The 22,043-nt window shown below is 37.9% G+C and overlaps 1 protein-coding gene across 3 annotated transcripts in view; it reads left to right on the top strand.

The window, feature by feature from the left end:
* Nucleotides 1-21,652, top strand: part of stk39 (serine threonine kinase 39) — a 38,378-nt gene extending 16,726 nt beyond the window's left edge. For 2 of the 3 annotated variants that reach the window (XM_053497297.1, XM_053497298.1), the window contains exons 13-18: nt 359-415; nt 2,579-2,640; nt 13,036-13,088; nt 13,326-13,394; nt 13,511-13,575; nt 20,300-21,652. In XM_053497297.1, coding sequence (XP_053353272.1) covers nt 359-415; nt 2,579-2,640; nt 13,036-13,088; nt 13,326-13,394; nt 13,511-13,575; nt 20,300-20,374 — 381 coding nt within the window. In that variant the 3' untranslated portion in view covers nt 20,375-21,652. The remainder of the gene's footprint in view (nt 1-358; nt 416-2,578; nt 2,641-13,035; nt 13,089-13,325; nt 13,395-13,510; nt 13,576-20,299) is intronic. The other variant, XR_008360552.1, reaches the window with a different exon arrangement.
* Nucleotides 21,653-22,043: the final 391 nt, after the last annotated feature.

Below are 22,043 nucleotides of genomic sequence, written 5' to 3'. Positions count from 1 at the left end.
TGATCCACTGAAGGATTGTTTTATAATGTAATTACGGGTGTCAGGGTCCTGCATTGAGTATCTAATAAGCTAAGTGATATACGATTGCAGACCATTTGACTACGATAAAATGAATAAACAGTGTATATATATATATATATATATATATATATATACAAAAAACATGTTCAATGTAAAAAATGTAACATGTCCAATGTAACCAGTATAGTATGTATATATATATGCAGAGGTAGGAGTTTGTGTGTGCATGGTCACATTTCCCTTTTGGGCTTTGTGAATGTTCGAAAACCATTTCCCAAATGCTAAATGAGAGAAGGCTTGCTATTCTTCCTCTCCCCATGTGCATTTTTTATTGCAGGAGGAAGTGAATGCCAACAACGTCCCTATAGAAGGCCTGTCCATTCAGCATCCCCAGGTGAGAGCAGTGTGTGTGGAAGTGGATGTGATTTGTCTTGATTCACTTACCCTGTGTCCCATGCTGCGAGTCTGTGCAGCCTAGACAGGCCTGGAGGAAGCCTTTTAACGTCTACACATCTAGCACTTTCTGTATTACATTTAGAATAGCCACTGAGCTGTTTTCTCTCTCTGTCTCCCCCCTTCTCATCTGCTGTCATTCTTTTGGCGATCTGTTTTGTATTTTTTTCTTGAGGTTTTCTTTCTTGAGGTTTATTTGGCATAATTTAGCAATATTGTCGATCGTTAGGAATGTTTGAATAGAATAAAAGAAAAGAAAAAAAACATAGAAAGCAGGACAGATTAACAAGTCATTACTGTGCTACTGTACAGTCCAATGAGTGGTGTTAAATTAACAGCTGCAGGGAACATTGGGAAGCCAGTCTAGTTACACCAGTCTCACATGTACATAGTAGGTGTTAATTTAGCACCCTGGCATTTCAGAGTGCGACGCTGTAATTAAGTAAAAAGAAAATCTTCAGCCATCTTCCAAAGCCTCAACTGCTTTGGCTGCTAAGCAACAGTAACCTCATGGTAAACATTTCAGACTGCGAGGGTTAATTTAGATTTTTTTTTTTTGGTTGAAAAGGAATGCAACACTACAGTATATTTTAATTTATAATGTAATTCACCTGATTTAAACTGTTAATAAGGTTCCAAAATTGTGTTGTGTACATTTTCTTAACCAATAGTTTGTGTTAATCAATAATTGATTAATCATTAATCATTTGTAATAGAAATGAGCGATACAAGCCCAAATAGTTTAAACAAGCAAAATAAACAAAATTAAGGCTTTGATAACACTGCTAATCTCTCTCTCTCCCTATCATTCAAAAACAAGGCCACTAAAAATACAATGTCTAATTGTTACAATGCAGGCACCGTGCAAGTTCAGGCATTGACATTTATTAACAAAAGAGTAAGCACAACAGAGATAAACAAAACAGAACAGCAGAGTTTCCGAATGGAAATAAACAGAATGAAAAACAGTAACTTAAACAGATGCAAGACAAAAAAACAGTGCCAAACAAGGAGCTTAAATAATGATGCTAATTAACCCAACTAAACACACCTGTGAGGCTAGCCTGTGAATCAAAAAAACACTCACAGTAGTGCGTCACTAGGGCGTAACCCTGAGCAATACCACACATGACATGAACTGCAAGTGCACCCTCTTGTGGTGTGCACATTAATAGATCTGTGAGCTGCTGAGAAATATTATTTAAACCAAATGTAATTACCGTTTAGGGCGTTGAATCAATCAATAATGAATTATAAACATCTGCATTAACAGCAAGAGGTTATGTTGGACACTGGTTTAGTGAGACCAGTCTCAGATTTACAAAATAGCTGTTCATTTAAGGATGTTCCTCTTGATTGACAGGGCCTTTTCTCTGTGTTTGACATTTACAACTTGTGGGGATATATATATATTTAACAGCTTAGATGATTTCTTTCTCTTCACAGCTATTTTAAATAAGTAATCATATCACAGAATCTGTATAAAAACCAGGCCATCTATACATTTGTAATCGATGGTGAAGCCTCTGGGAGTTTAAGGGTTGATAAAGATGAACTTTTCACCATCAAACTTGTTGCCCTGTCTAGCACTAAAGGTTATTTCAGTTTGTGAGAATTGGTGTGAGGCATAGAGGGTTTAAGCACAACCCACAGCCATTACCCTGTGGGTTTGTGCGTTCGTGTCTGTGACTCATTGTAAATTAAACGGGAGAGCTCTGGTGGAAACGACATAACAATCTCTCTTACCGTTTCCTTATTTATGCACTCGTGTTTCTTTCTGTCTGCCTGTCTCATCTCTCTTTCATCTCGGCACTCTCTTTTCTCAGGGACATTACCGTTATTTAAAATTGATCAGAAATAGAGTGCTGTGGGCACGCAGTACCCTGTGGATGTGAGAAGAGAATTTTATACGACCCCTTTTGCCTTATGCTCTAATATAAGCCTGAGCTCTTAAAACGAAACCTGCATTAAAACGCTTTGCAGTCAGGAAAATCCCAGTCATGTTATACATATAATGTACACATAAGATATACCTTGAATGAAGGGTGAAAAATATCTGATATGATGTTTTTTTTTTCTTTTCTTCTTTTTATTCCCATTAAAGATTCAACCTCTTGAAAACAGCCCAAGCACTCAGGGTGCTGTGAACATGGTCCTGAGACTGAGGTGAGAAAGGCACTTGATTTTTCATTCTGCTCTCCTTGCGCTTTTACCAGCTCTTAAAGTAGTTGGAAATGACTGAAGTACTCTGTCTGTCTGTCAGTGTCTCCTGACTGTAGGAGCCTAATAACTATGGTTTGTATACTAAAGAGTGTTTGTGTGTGTGTGTCTGTCTTTTGAAATGATCCGTCTCAGTCAGTCTGGTTGAGGCTGTGTGGAAAGGAAGTGACTAAATTAGAGCATTATGCTCAGCTGGATTTTCCAAATTGCTCCGCACTTCATAGTCGTTAGCTATTAAAAAAGACTAAGCATTGTTCTCAAATCACAAGACAAGGTGAACAGCTTTCAACTGTTCCTCACACTCTGGCGAACAAGAGCACCCAGGGGACTCTTTGTATTTTTAGCACTATTAAACAACTTACAGTGTGATGACAACTTCCTCACTTACTTTTCAATACGAGTCACTGAACTGAAAGCAGACGACTCCGAGTGAAAATCCTTGTTAGTATGCAGGTAGAATATTTGTTCAGGATTTAATTCATCTCAATTGTCGAAAGTGATTAGCCTCAGTGTTGAAGTCAAAATGAAAATAATGTCAAATACACATACATGTAGTGCACACAGGGCTTGGAAATCCTTCGTGTTCAGTTGGCAGACAGTCACAGCTCTTTGTGTGTTTTATAAGATGATCATAACTGATATCGGAGTGGCATAGAGGCTCGGGGCAGCATGAGATTGCGTGTGACGGAGATAGATAGGGGGAGGTGGGAGGCTTTTCTCTCTGGAGGGATTCAACTCATAGTTATTGCCCTGAATTTAGAAACTTTATTTCTTTTTAATTTCACGTTGGGTATAATTTAAAGACCAGGCTGTGAAAATTCATCATGCATCAAATTCTCATTACAGTTACAAACCCACAACAAGTGCAGACCTAAAGCACACGTCAGGCAAGGGACTACAGGGATTATTATGTACATATAATCTTCTATTCACACACAGAGCATTTTTATAAAGAGGAGACAATGAGAAAGACAATCATGTATTTTTATGCAAATTGCTTCTTCTGCAACCAGGCACATGGTCCAAAATACACAATCTCACACACACACACACACACACAGTACCGCAATGTACTGTAGAGTGCAAAATAATACTTGTTTTTCAGTTTGGCTACTTCTTTGTGGTAGATATGATATACCCTAGCCCTGGTACTGAGGTCCAGGCATACGCATGCGTCCCAGCCTCTATGAGTATATTAATCATGTTTGCATGTAGGCATAATCACTTAGCCACACATCCCAAATCCCAAACAACTCCCACTGGAGAAGCGGAAGTGTATTAATTCTAACCTTCACATCTAATTGAATGGATGTAGCTTGCTGTTTCTCTTACTCTCTCCAAGGTCTAGTTTACATACAGTATCTCCAAGTTCGACTTTATGTAACATAATGCACTGTGTGAAGGCTGAGGTTAGAAGTCAAACATCTGGGAGAGCTTGATTTGGGGATTTTAATTGGATCCAGTTAAATTCAGATTAAATAATACTAATCATCTCTTCTGTGTTAAATATATATCACTGTTAGACACATAGAAGATGTTCCATTGATTTGTTTGCCTCCTTTCTAGATGTGTGCTATTGTGAGGCAGCAGGCTACTGTACATGGTGCTTCCATGGCATTATTATTATTATTATTCCACCTTCGGGGCAAAATGGGAAATGTAGCAAGTGCCTAAAGGCCTTTTCTCTGGCAAGATTTGCATGGCTTCATGGAGGAGCAGTGAACAGACAGTTAATGACAGGGTTGCCAGATTGGAGTAATTTAGAAATACTCTTTGGTTGTCAAATCAAGTAAAGACAGTGTGTCAGGTGTACAAAGCAAGATATATTACAAACATGAGAGGAAAAGGGGGTTGTGGATAATATCTGTCAGACATATAAGTGAAATACTTTCCCACAAAAAGGCTAAGAAAAAAATACATTCCAGGTCTTTTGTGTGGTTTTTGATTATCTGGGCAGAACATTTATTGACAGGTTTAATATATTACCATGACCACATAAGTAAAAAAAAAAAAAAAACCTAATTTGTAAAAAGTACCATTTGGACACACCTTCCAAAACAGGGGTAGCTCAGTGGTTAAAGCCCCTTAACCCCCAACTGCTCCTATGTGTAATTAGATAAGAATGTAAGTGGATAAATGCTTAAAATAAATGCCTAAATGTAAATACCATGTTTTTTGTTTAGAGATTTACTTTATGCAATCAAGAACAAAACTGGAGATTTCAAAATTATGAAATCACATACAGTATGGCATTAGGTAATTTAGTAATAACATCAGTCAGTTGTTATTTTAAGACATGAAGGTCAGTTGATCTGGAATAGTTCTTGCAAGAACAGTATTGTCAAATGCCTTTTCAAAACCCACCAAGCAGCATGATGAAACCGGCTCTCATCCCAGGAAAGAAAAAACTAAATTTACCTGTTTGCTGCTCCAGCCTCAAAAATCACCAATTAACGGTACATGAGATTAGAGCTGTTATGAAGACTTTACAGAGCAAAAGTAAGACACATCTCAATATCACTGTTTAAAGATGATTATAGCATATTTTGGATGCCTTTAGCAACCTTTTACAATATACAGAGAAATAAAAATTAGGAGAGATCACTGAATTCCAAGGTATGTCCAAAGTTTTTTTTTTTTTGGATTTTTCCCTGATTTTCTCCCTAATTTATCCCTAATGTATCTAATTCCTCCCTGTCACTAGGGGGCTCCCACATTTAGGCTACTACCACTCAGACTACCACTCAGTCGGGATTCCTCTCACAATTCCTTTCCGTCACTAGAGGGCTCCCACATTAAGGCTGCTATTGCCACCCAGTTGAGAGAGCCGAAGACTATCACGTGTTTTCACGTGACGCCAGCTGACCGCATCTTTTCGAACTCTTCGCTCACGCGCCGTTGGAGGCAGGGTAAAACACTGGGAGGGCAGCGCTATCCGCTACTTTCACTTGCATAAGCTCAAAGACGCCCCTGATTGGCTGTAGAGCCGTTGATTAATGTGGCAAACTTTGGACTGGTAGTGTATATTTACAACTGCTCGAAACTAGCTGCTGGTCTGTACCTGTAGGTTTCCATAAAATATGTAGTTATTCTAGGGTCAATAGATACAATAAGTCAAGTACAGTAACCTCTCATGTTACAGGTACTCTCTTTTGAAGCTAATGTCATCGTTCCCAACAAAATTGCTATCCCCTGCTGCATCATAAGTAAACTACAGGCTATGCTCAGATACAATCTGAAGCAAGTATAAGTATTAAAGCAGGATTGAATTATGGCGGATGTTAAATGAACAGTTGAGAGGAACTGTAGGCTGCACCATATGTAGCCAGACATCATGGAGTGTTTTATCCTCCCTCCATGAGCGCTTCTGATTCAGCTCATCAAGTCACAAGCAATTAGTCGATAAGTTGAATCAGGTGTAGCAGAGCAGGAAAAACAGCAAGCTGTGCTGAGAGTCTAAACATCTGAAATGCATAAACGTATTAAATGGCTTATGCGAGTATATATGAATCTCTGCTAAAGCTTTAATCGAAGCAGCAGTTTATCCTGTTATATGGGGAGAGCATCATGAGCTGGTTCTATACACTATTTATCTTGTGTTGCCTCATTAGATCTCGTAATGATAGACTCGTGGTCCACGTCAGTTTCCATTTTACACACACACATATGAATTCTTTTATCAGCCTGTTTGCTTTGAAGGCATTTCCACTACCATACAAAACATGCTCAATGGTTTTCACTGATCTCTGTCAACTCCCATTACCCATTATGTCACTGTTTGGCCAATCGCTTTTAACCTCTTTTGTGTAGACATCTGATTCGGATGCCTCTCTGCCTCCTTTGTACACAGGGATCATATGCAAAGCTGTTTATTTCCTATTAGCGTATAAGCAGCATTTGAACGTACGAGGCAGCTGACTGAGCATCACATTACATTTGATGCGCTCTAGTGATACCTTTTTTTGAATATTAGTCGCATTTCACAAATCAGGTGCCAACTGGAAGCTGCTTTTTTGACTGTGCAGTACAGAGCTACTCCACTGCCCGGTGGAGTGGAGTAGCTCTGTAGATGCAGCGTAGTGGGATTGCATAATTACGTTGCATTATGAGGTTGTGATCATAATCTATGAGGGTGCCGCATAGGGGGAGACAGTAAAGTGGAAGGTTAAAGGTTGAGTAACTCAGGCATTTATTTATCAGCTCTTTAAAAGTAACCTCACAGATACATTAGAATGTTGTGTTATTTGCCTTGCAAATCTATTTGCTTTTAAAGCATTTATCTTAAAAATGTAGTTGCTACTAGTGAAGATGAGTGAGGATGCAGATAAATCTTATTTGCATATGTCCATGTGTCTTTCTTTTTTCAGTTATTTTCCTCTTGCCTGTATCACTTTATCTTGCAGCTCTCATTTTACCCCATGACCTGGCTTACCTCAGGGTTTGTTGGGGTGCTGCTTTGTTGACAGGCCACCATATGTGTATGTCAGTCTTGAGCAGCATGAATGCCAACTCAGGGCACATGTAGGACAGAACGGAGTATGGAGAAGGGTGGGAAAGACAAAGGTTCCTTTTGAGTACTGGACAGCAGGATTAAGGTTGAGCTTGAAGTATGCCAGAGTGTCAGTCACATGCAGTTAAGACCTGTGCACATGATTTGCGAGGATTCTAAATAATCTCCTATATTACATATCAGATTATCTAAGCACACTATCTCTTATCTAAATAAACACTACATTAGGCATCGCCTAACTAATGTACTAGTATTCAGTGCAGTAATAATAAAATTTAAATTAAATGTTTATATTGTTCTATGTTATGCCTCCAGAAAGTTATTCTGTTTTAATGCACAAAATATCTACAAAGTTCCTAAATTCTATTTATAAAGTAAAATATAAATTTTTTTTTTTAATGAAAACAAGGTGCTTCAATTAAAGATTAAAATATCGCCGCACTTAGGCACTCATAAGGTGCTAGTACACTGATTAGTTAGCTGCTCTGTTGGAGGAAAAGAAAGAAACATTTAATTGTGTATTGGGAATTATTAAATGAAGTAGTTTCTATTCTTGTTTAGGAAAACACAGATTATTCAATCTGGTTAGGGGTGAATGGTACGGTTTATAAATTGCAGATACTTTTTATTTGCAAAAACGTACTGTATATAAGGCATCTCAAATACCTGTCTAGTAACACTTAAAGTATATAGATAGTTTTAATGGGACTACAGATAATGTTTACCCTCTTACAGGGGAATTATAATAGTACATTTATAGATAATAGAAAGGTTTTGTCTGTACATTGGTCAGAACTCGCTCATTGGAGAATCTGAAACCAGTCTCAAAAAAATTAAAAGTTACAATTCCGTTATAGCATCTAGCGTTTTATTATTATTTTTTTACCCATTCAGCGCTTTTGTCCCACAGTGGGTATGGCTATATACGTCACTCAAAAAAGCCAATCAACATTGGAAGATACGGCGTACACCGTAATGCACCTACAGTATAAGGCACCCAAATCCTCATGAAGCACACACGACAGCGTGACTCATCATGGATTACTTCCAAAAAATAGGACGTACACTATGAAAACTGAGCTTTGCACCAAATGTTAAATAGACGGGAAGTTAGAAGAGGTTTTGTGACAGAATATGACCCAGACGTTTTAACAGTGTACTTAAAGCTAAACCGAATATTTTATTGGGATTAGTTCATATTTTTACTGCTGAAATAACAGTGCTGAGGTGGCGTCAGTAAATTTAAATTCACTGAAGTCATTTTAAGACAAAACTTAATCTTTTTTAATTCCTCAAAATGCAAATTCACTCACCGACTACGGAAAAAGTGCTTATCCCAAACAAGGTGCAACGTACTCAACCTTACAATTATTATTAATTTTTTTTGTTTGTTTTAATAAATTAGGCAGAGAGTTTTGCCATGAAGAAAGACAGGCAGACATGTATGTGGGCTTTAAACTGAAATAATAATATCACTGATTATGATAAAGCTGATCAGCTTATTTTTAACTTTAACTTTCTAACTATTTTTGTAAACTGTAATCGTCAACAGCGGGTACTACTGCTAGTCTTATATAAATCTTCTACATATCACCTATTATGTAAATAAATACATGTGCATCAGCTTCAGATTTAAACCGTAGTTGTAACAGCACAACAAGGCTCTCTGGTATAAAAGGTGGATGTTCATGAGCATGTCTACAAACTGCTGGTTTGCCAAGAATTATTTTTTTACTGATTTAGATACTTATTAATTAAACAGGAACTGTTCACTTGGAGTGTACGGTGCAGAGTAAATGTGCAGTTAGTATGCAAGACACATGGTGTAAATCCATCAGGTTTTGGTGAGTTCGGCCAAAATGTCAAGATAATCTTGTATATTTGAATGAGCCCTAACTTACTATGTGTAAACATATATAAGATGCTCTGCTATATTCCAGTCAGTGCATATACATGCATATACATCCATTATCTACTGTATACTGCTTTTCCTGTTTAATGTTGCAGGAGGCCTGGAGCCTATCCGAAGGAAACATAGGCCGGGTACACCCATCACAGGGCAGACACACACAAACACACACACACACACACAATCTTACATTTGGGCAATTTGGAGATGCCCAACCACCTACCTACGCCTGTGTTTTGACTGTGGGAGGAAACTGAACTACCTAAAGAATCCCCCCCCAACCCAAGCACAGAGTAAAACATGCAAACTCCACATACACACACACACACACACACTCTAAGATTTCAAACCCGCAGTTCTGGAGTGCTCACCCACTAAGGCACCATGCAGCTCACATATGTATTATAAAAGGAATAAAACATGAAAGGCTTGCTGGTATAAGGAATTAATAAAGAAGAAAGTGAAAAAATATTTTAATCCTCTTATACCACAGCAGTTAGTCAGTGATTATAATTATAATGCTTAATGACAAATTATTTCATTAAGACTTTTACACTACATTTACATTAAACAAAAAGAAATGTAATAATAGTTTATCACATGGTGTCTGCCCCTTAGGGCTTCCAGTGCAAGTTGCACATGGCTATATTTTGTTTGACTGCCTTTAGCTTTTATTACGGCACACGATGTGGTGGTCAATTTATGTAATTCTCCCAGAGCCACTCTTTTACAGTGTAAGTCCTGGAATATACCACTCAGGTCATCAGCTGGCTTAATTTTATTGCCACAAATTGCTGCATTGTACAGTGGCCACTACGCAGGTGTATTGCTTCATAAACTTCCCTTCTTACCCTGATGCACCCATGGCTCAGGATTTCTGCTGTTTGTTTGTTTTATAATGTAGATTTATCAACCGTTTAAGATCTACCTGATCATTTTTTTGGGGGGGCCAATTTATCATTTTTGTGATTTATCATTTCACTAACCAAAACTAGGAAAGAATTTCTTTCTTATAGCCATATAGCCTATTTTCCCCAACACATTAATCTGTTTAGGTCCCTCTTGTTCTTTATATCTCTGCCTGTGACTGGCATTTTTTTCCTGACGGAAAATAAGCAGGCAGATTGAGATGGAAGGTTTAGGGTGTGTAAGTCAGATATGGCTATGACAGGCGAGGAGGAGACGCAGCCCTCGCTTTCTCTTGAGAGATAACACAGAGACTTTTTCACTTTATCCCTTCTTTGCTAGCTGAGATTTTCACGTCACACCCCTACAGATGGCTGTCAGCTGAGTGGATGATGTGCTGCTAGTCTGGTAGTCAACAAATATAGCAGCGAAATCCTTGCACGCGTATTTGAAATGCAGCTTAACTTGCCCACGTTCTTTTCCGCACCCTGCAGTGCATCGCAAAATTTAGTTCTATTTCTCCAATTCATGCCACTTCTGATACTTACATGAATGTCCGGCTTAAATTCCTATGTTGTCACTGTAACATAGGATTTAGCAGTGTGTGAGGGCCATGGTTGAGGATATTTTGTGAGGCTTAAATAAGATCCTGTCCTCTTAATCTGGGATTGTGAGAAATGAAGCTAATGCAACTGTCAGTCTACTAGGTCAGATCTTCGTTAGTGACCCGTGAAGTATAACACACCTGCTAAACACACACTCTAAATCACTGTATGAACTGAAAGCAGGATCTGGTTACACCAGATCCTGATTATGAATGATTTTATTTATAATTATTCATTCATCTTGATAAATTACTCTATCCTGGTCAAGGTTGCTAAACATGTCCAGGGAAAACACAGACACTCATACACACCTCACTCATACACTCATTTATACCTAGAGGCAATGTAGCATAGTCAATCCACTTAGTTGCATGTTTTTTTTGAAAGGTGGGTGAAAATCGGATCTTTTTCCACTAGTTGCTCATGAAACATAATAAGACAGCTTGGGGAAAATGATCTCTTAACTGCATTATTATGCATACATGAACTAACTGACTCTTGTGATTTGCTTAAGAGAGCAAACACTTACTCTTGTGTTTGGCTGGAGAGATATTCTCTTAAACCCCCAGCTAAAGATTTTACCATGTGCTACTAATAAAATGTATCATGACTATCCCAGGTTCAACACGAGCGATGCTCATTTACACAGCTCAGTTAAATACAAAAACACACAAAAAAGGAAGGCTTTAAGTCTGGTGGCTTGTATACCAGTTGTAACCCAGTATGCCTTGATACACTCCCCTGAGGACATTATTCACTCTGTTCTGTAAGCTGTTATCTAGTGATCATGTGTGAGGCAGCTCCCCAGTCTGTTTTACCAGGCCTTGATAAAACTAAGGGATTTACAGAATGTATATATGGGGTGAACACGGTAGTCATTAGTGTCTGCTCTACTGTAACACTTTTAAGGAGAGTCTTTCTTTATTGAGCCAAGTAATTAAGCCCAGTCCAGTTCCTAAGTGGGAGGCTGGGCCCCCATCCAAACTCACTCCCACTAAAGCTGTAGTGGTCTTTCCATCTCGTAAATGTTGATAAATAATTCCCATGTTAATGTTTAATTATTCTTTAATGCTTTATTATTATTATTGTAACCACTGTAAAACCAACGAACATTTGGTAAATCTTTTGCATTACTTATATAATTGTGTTGCCACCTTGTATTTATCATACATGTGCCTTTAGGATTGTAAGACTGGTAAAAAAGTTGGAACACAGCTTTTAATTCCATGATTTTTTACTGCTGAAAAAATCGAAAAAAAATGCAATGATCTCCTCTGATATTAAGATGTATCTGCTACTTCTGCTCTGTAAAGCCTTCATAACAGCTCCAATCTGAGCTGCTGTAAATTGGTGATTTTTGAGGCTGGCAACACTCAATTAACTTCTCCTCTGCAGCAAAGGTAAGTTTTGGTCTTTTCTGGGATGGTCTTTATGAGAGCCAGTTTCATCATGGTGCTTGATTGGTTTTGCAAATAAACTTAATAATACTGTTCTTGCAAAAACTCTTCTAGAACAGCTGACCTCTGTATCTTAATAAAATTAAAATGATCACTAAATGTTGTTGATGTTCCTTAATTACCTTCTGTAATTAAGGAACACATATGTGTTATATTATAGTTTTGAAATTTCCAGTATCATTCTACAAGGTAAAAAATAAATCACAAACTAAAAAAAAAAAATGGATTAGAATGTGTGTTCAAACTTTTGCCTGGTACTGTATATTATACAGTTTTCTCCCTAATAACTGCTGATATTTGCATGTTCCCAAATGTACAAAATATTTAGTCAATGCACTACAAGAAGAAGTAACTAGAAACAACTACCTTGATCATGTCGATTATTTTTTATATTGTTGGATTTATTGCATCAACAAGGCTTTTCTTAAACTGCAGTAGTGCAAATGATTAAAAGAATTATTTTTATAAACTACACTTAATGGAGTGGAAACCCACAAAAGCAATTTCCTATTTTCAGTAGCAGCAATCTGGTGCTAGATGATTCTTGTTTCTATTTAGAAGCATATTGCAGAAGAATTTATTAAAACATTGGTAATTGCTTAATTTATGTTACATTTTGTGCTGAAAAAGGGCAAAACCTGCAAATGATTTCTCAATAAATTAGTTCGGTATATCTTTCTCTAAAACGTGTCGTACATCAATAAAATATTAGATTATTGTTAATATTTAAATGTAATCATATTTAGGCAGATAAAGCATTACTTGAAGATGTTCCAATATAGAAAGTAATACAGGAAAAGACTGATTGTGATGTTTAGTGTCTGAAAAACAAACAAACAAACAAACCTATTAATGTGTAGTGTTTTGATTTGAAATTTATTATTTAAGTTCTAAATTTAGTTTTCCTGCCTCTCTAGGATACATAGACAGGTTTTCTCTCTCTGTCTTTCACAGGAACTCGAGGAAGGAGTTGAATGACATACGGTTTGAATTCACTCCAGGTCGAGGTGAGGGCTGCTCTAAACACATTAGCAATGCAAGGCCTGGCGCCCCCTCATGGACACGGCACATGCATGGGGTGACTGGCATGATTGCCCAAATGAAATGCTGTGTGTGTGTTTGTGTGTGTGTTATTTAGATGTTTAAAAGACATATAATATGGCACTGATAGCAGTCTTCAGCAGTTTAATATTTGCATTTGTACATGCTAGGAGCTTAGATGGTTTCCTGTTATATCCTTATAGATACTGCTGATGGAGTTTCTCAGGAGCTGTTTTCTGCTGGTCTCGTCAGTGGACATGATGTTGTAGTCGGTATGGCAACACTACCTTTTTGCATAAATTTCACACTAAAAACGAACTTTCATTGAAATAATAGCATGTATATGATAATATGATTGTTTTCATTGAGTGACATGTATATGTTTCAGTTGCTGCTAACCTTCAAAAGATTGTAGAAGACCCAGTTACATATAAAGTGTTGACCTTTAAACTGGTGAGTCCTCCAAAAACATATAAAACAATACACTGACCACTAAATTAACATTTGTTTACTATTTTAATCCCTACGTAAATAATTAGTACTCTATTTTACAACCCATGGTGATGTACATCAGTATTGTGATATGGAATTAATCAAGTACGTGTTTACAAATCTTATTAGTGCAAAGTCTCAAAAATAAATGATGAATTTGTGTAGGATTTCTATTGAATTGTCACGGTGACATGAACTAGTTACATTTTGGAATTGATCCAAACAACAAACAAATCAAGCCAGGTTAAATGGCTGAAAAAGGTTTTCTTCAATAGCGCCTTTTATGTTTGGAGTGTATTTAAATGGTATTTCTCACAAACAAACAAGAACAAGAAGTGCTTTTGGGTCACTTACTGTAATGGGTGAAATCTTGCCTTTGACGGCTTTTTGAGGGCACAACAGATAAGTGTTGCATGTACAGTATTGACAGGAGATGTTAGGTTTAAATCCCATTACTGCAATCGAAGTTATCCATGGTTGGAAGTCTATAGAGAAAGTACTGGGTGTGAGGGATCGTATGCCCCCTCTACTACCAGTTATGGTCATCTATAAGCTAATTTATGCAGAAAAAGGCAGATATTGCTATTCTTATGTGATTTATGCTGACCTGTGATGCAGCATGAGTACTAGTTTGAAACGATGTGCTTGTCTGACTTCATGTGTCTCAGAGGAAGCACATTAACCTTCACTCATCCTGATTCGTATGATAGGGACAGAGCAGGCGTGAATTGATTTATGACAAACATGGGGTGCAGCGAATTTTGCTGTAGTATTTGTTGGCAAATTAACTTAGGGCATTGGTGGCACAGGGTTAGGCTTCTCGCCTGCCATGCAGAAGGCTCAGTTTCTATTCCCAGCCACTTAGGTCCCAAGTCCCAAGTCTACAAGATAGAATGTGTAAGGTTGTGTCATGAAGGGCATCCGGCATAAAACCTGTGGCATGTTGTATGCGGATAGGATGGTCCACTGTGGTGCATCGTCGTCAGGAGCAGCCGAAAAATGTTTGTTCGCAAATGAGCTCCATCACAAAGATCTCTGTATTATAGACATACAGATTTTCTAACTGCATTCATGATAGACATTATTACCCAAAATGGACTATACTCCTGGAATCTGATATCTTTCGTGCACATTTGTTGATGTTGACTGCTTTTCACACATTTGTCCCTGTACTGATTTCTGGGAAAATTTGAGAAAATACAATAGCAAACACAAGCACAGTGGATTTTCAAGAGCAAATTATCATCACTAAAATAATTTTAAAAAATTAGCTGGAAGCTTTGCGAAGTTATCAATTGTGCGGAAAAGAAATGTAATTTTAAATTACACTCAGTTTTAGTGTATCCCTTAATTCAGTGGTGATTTATGAGGCATCATATGTCTACTCAGCAGTGTCATTCCTTTATCACTGATTCTCTACTCTACAAGCATGATTGAAAATCTTAATAATTTAGTTTTAATGTGTATATCTGCGTGCTGACATTATTTCTTGACAGCCTTTATACAATTAAACTCGAATCAGTTAAATGGGAAAGGATTAGTGTGAATCCCGCTGGGGCCAAACATTACAGAGGCCTCTGTGAGGATTATAATGTAGTCTCTGTCAGGGCAGATGTTTGTGTAGAGAGCTCTTCTAGATACTGAGCTGGGGTAGATCACAGCTTATCTACTCAAGGGCTCTTTTTGAAAGCACACGTCTACGCCTGTTTTATGATGAAAGCAAACTAAAATGTGTTTGATCATCCATGAATCTAGTAGAACTCGAACAGGCTCATTTATGGGGAGCAGCAGCTCTATGAGATGATTGGATTGGGTGTCATTTGTTAACCTCAGTCATGTCATTAAACTAAAACACATTTGCATTGCTTAATGTGGTGATTATAATGTGGACTATTCGTGGAGCTATACATCGATCAGGCACGCATTCATGGATGCATTCAGGTGCATTAATAGATGAGACTTGTTAGTCCAGTACGTCCCACAGATATTTGACCCGAGTTAGATCTACAGTAGAGAATTTGGAGGGCAAGTCAACACCTCAAATTCGTTTTTCCTCAAACCATTTCTAAATGATTTTGCAGTGTGACAAGGGTGAATTACCTTGCTGAAAGAAACCACTGCCCTCGGGGAGTACTTGTTTTGCAAACGTGTTATGTGTCAAAGTAACATTTAGATGAATGCAAAGACCCAGACTTCTTTGGCAGAACATTGCCTAGATCATGACACTGTCTTACATGCATGGCTTCTTCCCATAGTGCATCCTGGAGCCATTGCTCCATTTCTGATGCTCGTGTGTCCTTTGAAAGAGCTTTTTGTGTGGACACAAAACAGTGGTCAGCATGGGCACTCTGACCAGTCTACAGCTTTTCAGCCCAATACACAGCAAGTTTTTGGTACAAGGTTTTGAAAGTGTGCTATACTTCAGTAGGTCCTCTGTCAGATTGGCCTAAATAGGCTTGCCTTGGACACCCATGACTCTCCCACCAGTTCACCAATTTTTCTTCCTTGGCATATGTTTGGTAGATACTAACCACTGCATACCAGGAACACCCCAGAAGACCTGCTATTTTGGAGATGCTTTAACCCAGCCTTTTGGTCATCACAGTGTGGCCCTTAAAATCACAGTGTGATCATTATGCCTCATGCACATCAACTTAGAGAACTGATTTTTTTTTTTACTTGCTGCCTAATATACATCCGTCCCCTTGAAAGCTGTCCACACAGTACAAGGAGACAATCAATGCTATTCACTTTACCTGTCAGGGCTTTTAATGTTATGGTTGATGAATTTATAATGGCAATATGCTACTAGAGGTTAGCTCTATTTTATGCTAACCTCTAATATAGATAAAAGCATGCCACCAACTTGTGTAGTGGATATAATTTTAAAACATGTCATGTTTTTCAGCTTTGAAGTGATAAACTTAATGCAGCAGCTTAAAGAAAAAATGGGTCTGGGTTCTTATTGGTTAATGTGATTTACTGAAGCAACTAAGAAAATGTACTTAACAACAACAAAAAAAAAAAAAAGGAAAGAAAAGAACTAGAAAATCCTTAACCTTGGCACGTCTTGATTTGCAAATTTTCTACTCTTCCTGGCAAAAAAGGCTTTCAAACTGTGAGGGGACTTTCTGTGTACTTCACAGGTTCTTGACAGAATTTAGGGCTAGGCTCTGACTAAGCTATTCAAAAACATAGTCTTTTTTGTTGACTTGGAAGTGTAGTTTAGGGCCATCATGCTGCAAGGTAAAATTGTTCCTCAGCTTCAGCTGTCTTTTGATTCTATGACCTTGCATCACCCCATCTATCTTGACTAGACCCCCAATCCTAGCAGAAGAGAGTGCAGCCTCATAGCGCGATGCCGCCATCACCGTGCTTCACCATGGGTATGGTGTTCTTTGGGTGATAAGCCATGCTCAGATATTTTTTCTTTGATCTCATCAGACCATAACTCATTTTGCCGCATGGTTTAGGTATGAGTGTATGACTGTTTTGACAGAACTTACATAGGCTTGGGTTATTGTTATTTTTTGGGGAGATTGTTGTCACAAACAGTGACGAGGACTTGCCAGATATTCCTGCAGCTCCTTTAATGTTGGTGTAGGTATCTTGGCAGCCTCCCTGATAAAACTTCTCCTTGTCCTTTTCTTAATTTTAGAGACACATCCCATTCTTGGTAACATCACTGTGGTGGCCTATTTTCTCCACTTGTTGCTGATAACATTCATGCTGTTCTATGGTACATTGAATGTTTTTTAAATTCTTTTGTACCCCTCTTCTGATCGATATCTTTTGACAGTAAGATTTATGTACATGCTTTGTAAGCTTCTTGCCGACCATGGCTTCAACAACTGAATTAAACCAAAAGATATGGATGGATTAAATTTGGGTAAATCTGATTCACTTTTATGATGATGATAATCATTCCCATAACCATGGATAATTAGTTTTAAACATGACTTTAAAAGTGGTTGGGTTAATATTAAGCAAACTCTTATCTTCATGATAAGAGTCCATGCACATTAATGCAACAAGGATCTTTTCTTAAAATATTTCTATTAGCTTCTTACTTAATTTTTGTGAGCTGTTATATGGCAATAAAGGTAGAAAAATCATCAAACATGATTTATTTTGGTTTAAATTTTCTATCATAAAAAATGTGCATTTTTACCAGGGGCATGTTTTATATCCACTCTATCATACAAGCCTTTTTTTTAATTGTCTCTTGCTTTTATATTATCAAATATTTTACATAATTTTCCTTCTGCACTCTGCATTTTTTGATTAAAAAGCAAGTGCTTGTATTACATGGCAGTAGTATAAAGCCAACATCACTAAATCCGGAGCGGATCCAGACCAAGTGACAGTTCCATCCAGACCCTGATGCTTTTCTGATAAATAAGAAGAATTAATATACCAGTAATCTAGTGCTTTTTTCCCCTTAAGGTGAGTGTGTCACTCAACAGAACTAATCAACACAATTGTCTATACACAGGAAACTGTGTAAGCAGAATAAACAGAAACGAAAGCTTGACTTACTCAAAGAAAAGGAAAGTAGACTATGAAAACTACTGTAAGCCTTCAAAGATGAATGGACAGATGAGTGTGTGTTTACAGTATTTTTCCTACATGAAGTTTAAAACCAGTTCATCTCATACTGTATGTTCCGAAACTGTGGCACTGATAAAAAGCAACAGTTTGAGGTAAGAATGTGTAATAACCAAATAACCAAATTATTTGCTCTGTCATAATAAGCTCTTCATAGTTATTTCACATTCATTTACAGCCCAGCAGCGTGCAAATGAAGATTTACTAAAGATTTATTAATGTTTGTTATTTTTACAAATACAAGGAGGTATACAAGGCCATCACAGACTCTGTATACAGGGTCGCGGGAGAGCCTGGAATCTATCAGAGGAGCGTTAGGGCACAAGTCGGGGTACACCCTGAACAGGGTGCCAATCCATCGCAGGCTGTATCCTAACACAAACATGAAATTCACAAGTCAGCTTGAAGAAAATTTCAATAAATGGACCATCTTAACTTCTTATTCAGCATCCCTGCTATATATTGTAATGTAAATGCTGTTGAGAACCACAATTTCCGATTCTTTGTCTTAAGAAAAACATTGCCCCAATGCATCATGCCGAATGTGAGACTGAAACACATATTTACTCTGGTATATCAGACCGAGATGATATATTTGTGATCGAGCAGGTGCACTCCCAGGAAACATGTAGTGCCTTGCCGTTTTCTCTCCCTGTAATTCATAACATTTCACTGGGAGGATTTATGTGGCGCATGTAATTGTGTAGCGGTCTCCTCAGCAAAGTGCTGCCCTTATTGGCTGACTGTAGTGAAAGGAAAGGTGTCAACAGAGATGTGTTTTTCATCACCGGCCCTTTCAGCTTTGTAAAACACACCCACAACTCTCCCAGCTCGGCTGTAAATTGTTCAGTGCTGTCTTGCCAAAATCTTTTCCATCTACGTGAGGCAAAGTGTCTGCGAAAAAAGATCGATCGCCCCTCTGGCCTTCTGCAGCCTCTCAGAGTGTGTGGGAGCTGTGATAAGGACCGCCGCCGCACAGACACAAAGTCTCTAATTTGCATATGCAAAGCATTTCCAGACAAATTTTTTTAAACGTGACATGCTTTTCAACCATTAGTATATATTTTTCTGCTTCTTGATAGTTTTTTTTTCTTTGTTCATCTCATTTTGGAAGATTTCGTTCCTATTGATTAGTTTCTTATAGCTTCTCATAACAAGTGCCAAGTCTGTTTTGCAAAAAAGAAAAAAGAAAAAAATCAATATGACACAAAAGCCCAGTGCGTGCACTGCTTAGAACACACACACAGCTAATAAATAATTTTCCTTTGTCGTTATCTGACAGGTATTCTTACCCACAGCAACATTCAAATTAATGCATATGAAACGAATCCTCTTGTAATGTGTGAGAGGACAGAAATGACTTTCTCCTTTTCAGGTGGATTTAAAGAAACGTATAATCACTAAGGCTTTGTCTGAAAATCTGTTAGTTTGCTCTTGAGCTGTGCAGAAGGTTGCTCAGTGCGAGCGTGTGCCCATGCTTACCTTTCTCTCAGTCAGGAGTCAGGGCTGAAAATAGATATGCATGGGTCATGCATCATCTGTAGGGACCATAAAATGCTGAGCAGAGGCAGATTGAATGGATGTAATGCAACAGCACTTCTACATCTCGTCGTCTGCAGAACGTATACACGCCCACACACCTTCCCTCACACAGATCCTCATATTTACTGATCGCTGATCCTTCTGGGCTCCCAAAACTAAAGACAAACACAACATGTTATTAGTTCTGTCAGTAATCACACTTGCATGGTTCTTTTAATGCTAGCTTTTTTTTTTTTGATGTCCTCCACTAGCTGTAAAATCTGATAGTTGGAGAATGAAATTGGTTTAAATAAAAAAAAATTTTCCCTACATTTTTTTTTCAACTTTTGCTTGTGTGCATATTTATTATGGCAGATTCTGTAAATAAATTATTTCGCACCTACAGTACAATATGATTTGTAAAATATGATTTGGAATTGGTGCTTACAAGTACAAATTGGTATGACCACGGGGCATGTATTAAATTAAACAGAGCAGGGGTAGTATATCCCAGGATACCTGCCTAACCTAATCTTGTGTTTGTGTTTTCGTATAGGCATCTGGCTGTGACAGTACAGAAATCCCTGACGAGGTGAAGCTAATTGGCTTTGCCCAGCTCAGTGTTACCTGATGGCGTACCTCTGAGGGAAGAGGAAGAGGATGGGAGGAGGACGAAGGCTTTGAACGGAGAGACTGAATGCTCAAGACAGTGCAGACTGAGGGTTTAGGAGCCATCTCCAGCTTGCTCCCAGCTCAAACTCCTCTCAGCTCTATCCTCAATATAATTACCTTCTAACTGTCAATAACTAAGCATTCTGTCAATAATTAAGTAACACACACACACACACACACACACACACAGTCAGCTTCCTTTGCCCTACATTCTGCTCATGCAATGTCTGTCCTTAACATTCCACCTCTCTCTTCCCCTCAGCTCTAACCTTGATGCACTCAGGTGGCTATAGCCAGCAATCATGATGAAAAAAGAGAAAGATTTAGAGATTTTCATTATAATTATGTTACATTTATTTTTAGCAAAGTTATTATTATTATTATTATTATTATTATTGGGAAAAGCCTTAAATTTTCCTTTCCTCATTTTGAAAGATGAACTTTTCTGATGCGCACATTAACACTGCAAAACTTGGTGTTAAATCAGTTATTCACCTCTTCCTAAAGTTATTTATACAGTAGAGAAAAAAATAAGAACATTATTATCCTTGATTCTGTAATCAATACTGTGTTGAAAGTGATCTGTACTGTATGTACACGAAATATTTAATCCACTAAGAGTGAATGAAACCGTGTCCCACACAAGAAGTAGGATGGCGAGACCTGAATGCTGCCATGTGCAAATGTACTTGCTTTATGTTTCAGGACAGTGTTGATGCTTAACTGCTAGAGGTGCCTTGTTCATTAATCCGTGCCTAAGAACACAGGTAACAAGCTAAAGCTGTCTAAAGCATAGACTGCGTCATGTCGTTAAACCGAGCAGAATTGCTTTTCAGCCGATAGCTCCATTTAAAAGTATTTTCACTGGCAACCAGCTTACGTTGAAATGACAAAAGCTTTAATGCACTTTGATTTTCGGATTGTGCAATGTACCCGTGCTTCTCCCTCGGAAAACCCGCCAGATTTAACCTCTAAAGCTTTGTTGATGACAGAACGATCATTATAACTGTAACGCACACCTGAACTGTGATATGATGGAGGGAAAAAAGCCAGCTGCTGAGTATAAAGAAGTAGCCGCAATATCTTGCTGCATCAGCCAGCATGCATCTGTCTGGTTTTTCTAACGTAAGAATGTTCAGAACCAAAAGATGATGACTTCTGTATGAGAGATTAGTCATGATTCCAAAAACAAGTATGGTTATTCCAGATTACTCCATTTTCAACTGTATTTGAAAATATATGCTTAATATTACAATAAATATTATTTTAAGACACTGTGTTGTTTTGGAATTTCTGCACCGTTTCAGCAAAATAGCAAATCATGAAAGGAGAATTATTAAAAGACGGGACTGCCAGGTGCTAGAATTAAATATTACCGTCATTATCCTTTTCAAATATGCTTACCAATTTTTATTTTACATCATCATAACTCATGAAGGAAATCAGTTATTGGTTTAATATGAAGTCTAATTAAATTCTACTCACCCATTTGTCACCATGATTGTATATAGGCTTTACTGAATTTCAGAGCCAGCTGGGCTGTTTGATAAATTTATATCCAGTAATCATTGCTGTGTATATCACCACAAACACCGCTCTGCACGGCAGAGTGATTGAGCTCGCTTGTG

The sequence above is a fragment of the Clarias gariepinus genome, chromosome 5 (genome assembly GCF_024256425.1).
Source record: "Clarias gariepinus isolate MV-2021 ecotype Netherlands chromosome 5, CGAR_prim_01v2, whole genome shotgun sequence".
Lineage (NCBI taxonomy): Eukaryota > Metazoa > Chordata > Actinopteri > Siluriformes > Clariidae > Clarias > Clarias gariepinus.
Note: the sequence above shows the minus strand (reverse complement) of the source record. Positions and strands in the feature narration are given on the sequence as shown.